The sequence below is a fragment of the Haliotis rufescens genome, unplaced genomic scaffold (assembly GCF_023055435.1).
Source record: "Haliotis rufescens isolate VD_foot unplaced genomic scaffold, xgHalRufe1.0.p SCAF_29, whole genome shotgun sequence".
NCBI classification, from domain to species: Eukaryota; Metazoa; Mollusca; class Gastropoda; order Lepetellida; family Haliotidae; genus Haliotis; species Haliotis rufescens.
Window position 1 is genome coordinate 5884064 of NW_025963990.1, and position 8363 is coordinate 5892426.

The following is an 8363-nucleotide window of genomic DNA, read 5'->3' on the forward strand; positions in this document are numbered from 1 at the left end:
GAGCCAGAAAGGAGCAGCCAGACAGAATAGCCACACAGCAGAAGTCAGAAAGTAGGAGGCAGACAGCAGGTGCCAGTAAGGAGAGCCAGACAGCAGGAGCTAGAAAGCAGAGGCCAGAAAGCTTGAGCCAGAGATCATGAGCCAGACAGCGGGAGCCAGACAGCAGGAGCCAGAAAGAAGGAGCCACACAGCAGGAGCCAGAAAGCAGAGCCAGACAGAAGGAGCAAGAAAGTACGAGCCAAACAGGAGCCAGATAGCAGAGCCAGACAGCAGGTGCCAGACAGCAGGAGCCAAACAGCAGGAATTACAAAACAGGAGCTAGACAGCAGGAGCTAGAAAACAGGAGCCAGACAACAGGAACCAGACAACAGGGGCCAGAAACCAGGAGCCAGAAAGCAGGAGCCACACAGCAGGAGCTAGAAAGCAGGGGCCAGAAATCAGGAGCCAGACATTAGAAGTCATAACGTAGTAGCCAGACAACAGAGCCAGACAGTAGGAGCCAGACAACAGGAGCCAGAAAACAGGAGCCAGACATCAGGAGCCATACAGCAGGAGCTAGACAGCAGAAGCCAGACAGCAGGAACGACAAAACAGGAGCCAGACAGCAGCAGCCACACAGCAGGAGCCACACAGCAGGAGCCACACAGCAGAACCAGACAAAAGGAGCCAGAAAACAGGAGCCAGACAGCAGGAGCCAGCCACACAGAATGGGCCAGACAGCAGGAACCAGACAACAGGAGCCAGAAAGCAGGAGCCAAACAGCGAGAGCTAGACAAGAGCCAGCTAGCAGGATCAAGAAAACAGGAGCCAGACAGCAGGAGCTAGAAAGCAGGGGCCAGAAAGCATGAGCCATAGAGCAGCCAGAAAACACGAGCGAGACAGCAGAAGCCAGCCACACAGCAGAACCAGACAGCAGGAGCAATACAGCTCGAGTCAGAAAGCAAGAGCCAGACAGCAGGAGCCAGAAAGCAGGAGCCTCACAGCAGGAGCCAGAAAGTAGGAGCCAGAAAGTAGGAACCAGAAAGCACAGCCAGACAGAAGGAGCAAGAAAGCAGGGTCAGATAGCAGGAGCCAGACAGCAGGAGCCAGAAAGGAGGAGCCAAACAGGAGCCAGACTGCAGGAGCCAGACAGGAGGAGCCAGACGGTAGGATGCAGACAGCAGAAGCCAGAAAACACGTGCCACAAAGCAGGAGCCAGACAGCAGGAGCAAGCCAGACAGCAGAACCAGACAGCTGGAGCCAGAAAGCAGGAGCCAGACAGCAGGAGCTAGAAAGCAGGGGCCAGACAGCAGGAGCTAGAAAGCAGGGGCCAGAATTCAGGAGCCAGAGAGCAGGAGACAGAGAGCAGGAGCCAGAAAACACGAGCCTGACAGCAGAAGCATGAAAGCAGGAGCCAGAAAGCAGGAGCCAGACAGCAGGAGCCAGAAGGCAGGGACCAGACAGCAGGAGCCAGACAGCATGAGACAGAGAGGGGCAGCCAGACAGAATAGCCACACAGCAGGAGCCAGAAAGCAGGAGCCAGACAGCTGGAGCCAGAAAGGAGGAGCCTTACAGCAGGAGCCAGAAAGTAGGAGCCAGAAAGTAGGAACCAGAAAGCAGAGCCAGACAGCAGGAGCAAGAAAGCAGGGTCAGATAGCAGGAGCCAGACTGCAGGAGCCAGACGGTAGGATGCAGACAGCAGAAGCCAGAAAACACGAGCCACAAAGTAGGAGCCAGAGAGAAGGAGCCAGAAAACAGGAGCCAGACAACAGGAACCAGACAACAGGAGCCAGACAGCAGGAGCCAGAAAGCAGGAGCCAGACAGCAGGAGCTAGAAAGCAGGGGCCAGACAGCAGGAGCTAGAAAGCAGGGGCCAAAATTCAGGAGCCAGAGAGCAGAAGCATGAAAGCAGGAGCCAGACAGCAGGAGCCAGACAGCAGGAGCCAGAAAGCAGGAGCCAGACAGCAGGAGACAGACAGCAGGGGACAGAAAGGAGCAGCCAGACAGAATAGCCACACAGCAGAAGTCAGAAAGTAGGAGGCAGACAGCAGGAGCCAGTAAGGAGAGCCAGACAGCAGGAGCTAGAAAGCAGAGGCCAGAAAGCTTGAGCCAGAGAGCATGAGCCAGACAGCAGGAGCCAGACAGCAGGAGCCAGAAAGAAGGAGCCACACAGCAGGAGCCAGAAAGCAGAGCCAGACAGAAGGAGCAAGAAAGTACGAGCCAAACAGGAGCCAGATAGCAGAGCCAGACTGCAAGTGCCAGACAGCAGGAGCCAAACAGCAGGAATTACAAAACAGGAGCCAGACAGCAGGAGCCAGAAAACAGGAGCCAGACAACAGGAACCAGACAACAGGGGCCAGAAACCAGGAGCCAGACAGCGGGAGCTAGACAGGAGCCAGACAGCAGGAGCCAGCCAGACAACAGAAGCAGACAGCAGGAGCTAGACAGCAAAGGCCAGACAACAGAACCAGACAGCAGGAGCCAGAAAGCAGGAGCCAGAAAGCAGGAGCCACACAGCAGGAGCTAGAAAGCAGGGGCCAGACAGCAGGAGCTAGAAAGCAGGGGCCAGAATTCAGGAGCCAGAGAGCAGAAGACAGAGAGCGGGAGCCAGAAAACACGAGCCAGACAGCAGGAGCATGAAAGCAGGAGCCAGAGAGCAGGAGCCAGACAGCAGGAGCCAGACAGCAGGAGCCAGAAAGCAGGAGCCAGACAACAGGAGACAGACAGCAGGGGACAGGAAGGAGCAGCCAGACAGAATAGCCACACAGCAGAAGCCAGAAAGTAGGAGGCAGACAGCAGGAGCCAGAAAGCAGAGCCAGACAGCAGGAGCTAGAAAGCAGAGGCCAGAAAGCATGAGCCAGAGAGCATGAGCCAGACAGCGGGAGCCAGACAGCAGGAGCCAGAAAGCAGGAGCAAGAAGGCAGGGGCCAGACATCAGGAGCCAGACAGCAGGAGACAGAGAGGAGCAGCCAGAGAGAATAGCCACACAGCAGGAGCCAGACAGCAGGAGCCAGAAAGCAGGAGCCAGAAAGCAGGAGCCAGAAAGTAGGAGCCACACAGCAGGAGCCAGAAAGCAGAGCCAGACAGAAGGAGCAAGAAAGCAGGGTCAGATAGCAGGAGCCAGAGAGCAGGAGCCAGAACGTACGAGCCAAACAGGAGCCAGATAGCAGAGCCAGACTGCAGGTGCTAGACAGCAGGAGCCAAACAGCAGGAACTATAAAACAGGAGCCAGACAGCAGGAGCCAGAAAACAGGAGCCAGACAACAGGAACCAGACAACAGGGGCGAGAAACCAGGAGCCAGACAGCGGGAGCTAGACAGGAGCCAGCCAGACAGCAGAACCAGACAGCAGGAGCCAGAAAGCAGGAGACAGACAGCAAAAGCCAGAAAGCAGGAGCCTCACAGCAGGAGCCAGAAAGTAGGAGCCAGAAAGTAGGAACCAGAAAGCAGAGCCAGACAGCAGGAGCAAGAAAGCAGGGTCAGATAGCAGGAGCCAGACAGCAGGAGCCAGACGGTAGGATGCAGACAGCAGAAGCCCGAAAACACAAGCCACAAAGTAGGAGCCAGTGAGAAGGAGCCAGAAAGGAGCAGCCAGACAGAATAGCCACACAGCAGAAGTCAGAAAGTAGGAGGCAGAAAGCAGGTGCCAGTAAGGACAGCCAGACAGCAGGAGCTAGAAAGCAGAGGCCAGAAAGCTTGAGCCAGAGATCATGAGCCAGACAGCGGGAGCCAGACAGCAGGAGCCAGAAAGAAGGAGCCACACAGCAGGAGCCAGAAAGCAGAGCCAGACAGAAGGAGCAAGAAAGTACGAGCCAAACAGGAGCCAGATAGCAGAGCCAGACAGCAGGTGCCAGACAGCAGGAGCCAAACAGCAGGAATTACAAAACAGGAGCTAGACAGCAGGAGCTAGAAAACAGGAGCCAGACAACAGGGGCCAGAAACCAGGAGCCAGACAGCGGGAGCTAGACAGGAGCCAGACAGCAGGAGCCAGCCAGACAACAGAAGCAGACAGCAGGAGCTAGACAGCAAAGGCCAGACAACAGAACCAGACAGCAGGAGCCAGAAATCAGGAGCCAGACAGCAGGAGCTAGAAAGCAGGGGCCAGAAATCAGGAGCCAGACATTAGAAGTCATAACGTAGTAGCAAGACAACAGAGCCAGACAGCAGGAGCCAGACAACAGGAGCCAGAAAACAGGAGCCAGACATCAGGAGCCATACAGCAGGAGCTAGACAGCAGAAGCCAGACAGCAGGAACGACAAAACAGGTGCCAATACAGCAGGAGCCAGACAGCAGGAGCCACACAGCAGGAGCCAGACAGCAGAACCAGACAGAAGGAGCCAGAAAACAGGAGCCAGACAGCAGGAGCCAGCAACACAGAATGGGCCAGACAGCAGGAACCAGACAACAGGAGCCAGAAAGCAGGAGCCAAACAGCGGGAGCTAGACAAAAGCAAGCTAGCAGGATCAAGAAAACAGGAGCCAGACAGCAGGAGCTAGAAAGCAGGGGCCAGAAAGCATGAGCCATAGAGCAGGAGCTAGAAAACACGAGCGAGACAGCAGAAGCCAGCCACACAGCAGAACCAGACAGCAGGAGCCATACAGCTCGAGTCAGAAAGCAGGAGCCAGACAGCAGGGGCCAGAAAGCAGGAGCCTCACAGCAGGAGCCAGAAAGTAGGAGCCAGAAAGTAAGAACCAGAAAGCACAGCCAGAAAGAAGGGGCAAGAAAGCAGGGTCAGATAGCAGGAGCCAGACAGCAGGAGCCAGAAAGGAGGAGCCAAACAGGAGCCAGACTGCAGGAGCCAGACATCAGGAGAGAGACGGTAGGATGCAGACAGCAGAAGCCAGAAAACACGAGCCACAAAGCAGGAGCCAGACAGAAGAAGCCAGAAAACACGAGCCAGACAGCAGGAGCCAGCCAGACAGCAGAACCAGACAGCAGGAGCCAGAAAGCAGGAGCGAGACAGCAGGAGCTAGAAAGCAGGGGCCAGACAGCAGGAGCTAGAAAGCAGGGGCCAGAATTCAGGAGCCAGATAGCAGGAGACAGACAGCGGTACCCAGACAGCAGGAGCCAGAAAGCAGGAGCCAGAAGGCAGAAGCCAGACAGCAGGAGCCAGAAAGCAGGAGCCAGACAACAGGAGCCAGAAAGCAGGAGCCAGACATCAGGAGCCATACAGCAGGAGCTAGACAGCAGAAGCCAGACAGCAGGAACGACAAAACAGGTGCCAATACAGCAGGAGCCAGACAGCAGGAGCCACACAGCAGGAGCCAGACAGCAGAACCAGACAGAAGGAGCCAGAAAACAGGAGCCAGACAGCAGGAGCCAGCAACACAGAATGGGCCAGACAGCAGGAACCAGACAACAGGAGCCAGAAAGCAGGAGCCAAACAGCGGGAGCTAGACAAGAGCAAGCTAGCAGGATCAAGAAAACAGGAGCCAGACAGCAGGAGCTAGAAAGCAGGGGCCAGAAAGCATGAGCCATAGAGCAGGAGCCAGAAAACACGAGCGAGACAGCAGAAGCCAGCCACACAGCAGAACCAGACAGCAGGAGCCATACAGCTCGAGTCAGAAAGCAGGAGCCAGACAGCAGGGGCCAGAAAGCAGGAGCCTCACAGCAGGAGCCAGAAAGTAGGAGCCAGAAAGTAGGAACCAGAAAGCACAGCCAGACAGAAGGGGCAAGAAAGCAGGGTCAGATAGCAGGAGCCAGACAGCAGGAGCCAGAAAGGAGGAGCCAAACAGGAGCCAGACTGCAGGAGCCAGACATCAGGAGAGAGACGGTAGGATGCAGACAGCAGAAGCCAGAAAACACGAGCCACAAAGCAGGAGCCAGACAGAAGAAGCCAGAAAACACGAGCCAGACAGCAGGAGCCAGCCAGGCAGCAGAACCAGACAGCAGGAGCCAGAAAGCAGGAGCGAGACAGCAGGAGCTAGAAAGCAGGGGCCAGACAGCAGGAGCTAGAAAGCAGGGGCCAGAATTCAGGAGCCAGATAGCAGGAGACAGACAGCGGTACCCAGACAGCAGGAGCCAGAAAGCAGGAGCCAGAAGGCAGAAGCCAGACAGCAGGAGCCAGAAAGCAGGAGCCAGAAGGCAGGGACCAGACAGCAGGAGCCAGACAGCAGGAGACAGAGAGGTGCAGCCAGACAGAATAGCCACACAGCAGGAGCCAGAAAGCAGGAGCCAGAACGCAGGAGCATCACAGCAGGAGCCAGAAAGTAGGAGCCAGAAAGTAGGAACCAGAAAGCACAGCCAGATAGAAGGAGCAAGAAAGCAGGGTCAGATAGCAGGAGCCAAACAGCAGGAGCCAGACGGTAGGATGCAGACAGGAGAAGCCAGAAAACACGAGCCACAAAGTAGGAGCCAGACAGAAGGAGCCAGAAAACACGAGCCAGACAGCAGGAGCCAGCCAGACAGCAGAACCAGACAGCAGAACCAGACAGCAGGAGCCAGACAGCAGGAGCTAGAAAGCAGGGGCCAGACAGCAGGAGCTAGAAAGCAGGGGCCAGAATTCAGGAGCCAGAGAGCAGGAGACAGACAGCGGGAGCCAGAAAACACGAGCCAGACAGCAGGAGCATGAAAGCAGGAGCCAGAAAGCAGGAGCCAGACAGCAGGAGACAGACAGCAGGGGACAGGTAGGAGCAGCCAGACAGAATAGCCACACAGCAGGAGCCATACAGCAGGAGCCAGACAACAGGAGCCAGAAAACAGGAGCCAGACATCAGGAGCCATACAGCAGGAGCTAGACAGCAGAAGCCAGACAGCAGGAACGACAAAACAGGAGCCAGACAGCAGAAGCCAGAAAAAAAGGAGGCAGACATCAGAAGCCATACAGCATGAGCCAGAGAGCAGGAGCCAGACAGCAGGAGCCAGAAAGCAGGAGCCAGACAGCAGGAGCCAGAAAGCAGGAGCCAGAAGACAGGGACCAGACAGCAGGAGACAGACAGCATGAGCCACACAGGAGGAGCCAGAAAGCAGGAGCCAGAAAGCAGGAGCCAGACAGCAGGTGCTAGAAAGCAGGGGCCAGACAGCAGGAGCTAGAAAGCAGGGTCAGAATTCAGGAGCCAAAGAGCAGAAGCATGAAAGCTGGAGCCAGAGAACAGGAGCAAGACAGCAGGAGCCAGACAGCAGGAGCCAGAAAGCAGGAGCCAGACAGCAGCAGACAGACAGCAGGGGACAGGAAGGAGCAGCCAGACAGAATAGCCACACAGCAGAAGCCAGAAAGTAGGAGGCAGAAAGCAGGAGCCAGAAAGCAGGAGCCAGAAAGCAGGAGCCAGAAAGTAGGATCCAGAACGTAGGAACCATAAAGCAGAGCCAGACAGCAGGAGCCAGACGGTAGGATGCAGACAGCAGAAGCCAGAAAACACGAGCCAGACAGCAGGAGCCGGCCAGACAGCAGAACCAGACAGCAGAACCAGACAGCAGGAGCCAGAAAGCAGGAGCCAGACAGCAGGAGCTAGAAAGCAGGGGCCAGACAGCAGGAGCTAGAAAGCAGGGGTCAGAATTCAGGAGCCAGAGAGCAGAAGACAGAGAGCGGGAGCCAGACAGCAGGAGCCAGACGGCAGGAGCCAGAAAGCAGGAGCCAGACAGCAGGAGACAGACAGCAGGGGACAGGAAGGAGCAGCCAGACAGAATAGCCACACAGCAGAAGCCAGAAAGTAGGAGGCAGACAGCAGGAGCCAGAAAGCAGAGCCAGACAGCAGGAGCTAGAAAGCAGAGGCCAGAAAGCATGAGCCAGAGAGCAGGAGCCAGACAGCGGGAGCCAGACAGCAGGACCCAGAAAGCAGGAGCAAGAAGGCAGGGGCCAGACATCAGGAGCCAGACAGCAGGAGACAGAGAGGAGCAGCCAGAGAGAATAACCACACAGCAGGAGCCAGACAGCAGGAGCCAGAAAGCAGGAGCCAGAAAGCAGGAGCCAGAAAGTAGGAGCCACACAACAGGAGCCAGAAAGGAGAGCCAGACAGAAGGAGCAAGAAAGCAGGGTCAGTAAGCAGGAGCCAGACAGCAGGAGCCAGAACGTACGAGCCAAACAGGAGCCAGATAGCAGAGCCAGACTGCAGGTGCTAGACAGCAGGAGCCAAACAGCAGGAACTATAAAACAGGAGCCAGACAGCAGGAGCCAGAAAACAGGAGCCAGACAACAGGAACCAGACAACAGGGGCGAGACACCAGGAGCCAGACAGCGGGAGCTAGACAGGAGCCAGACAACAGGAGCCAGCCAGACAGCAGAACCAGACAGCAGGAGCTAGACAGCAAAAGCCAGACAACAGAACCAGACAGCAAGAGCCAGACAGCAGGGGCCAGAAAGCAGGAGCCTCACAGCAGGAGCCAGAAAGTAGGAGCCAGAAAGTAGGAACCAGAAAGCACAGCCAGACAGAAGGGGCAAGAAAGCA

At 56.5% G+C, this 8363-nt stretch overlaps 1 protein-coding gene across 1 annotated transcript; it reads left to right on the forward strand.

Annotated features, from left to right (window-relative positions):
• Positions 1–2845: 2845 nt before the first annotated feature.
• Positions 2846–8219, forward strand: LOC125384210 (transcription factor SPT20 homolog). Its single transcript, XM_048402737.1, has 4 exons — positions 2846–2982; positions 3170–3544; positions 6082–6326; positions 7918–8219. The coding sequence occupies exons 1-4, from the start codon at positions 2846–2848 to the stop codon at positions 8217–8219; spliced, it is 1059 nt and encodes a 352-aa protein (XP_048258694.1).
• The last annotated feature ends 144 nt before the right edge of the window (positions 8220–8363 follow it).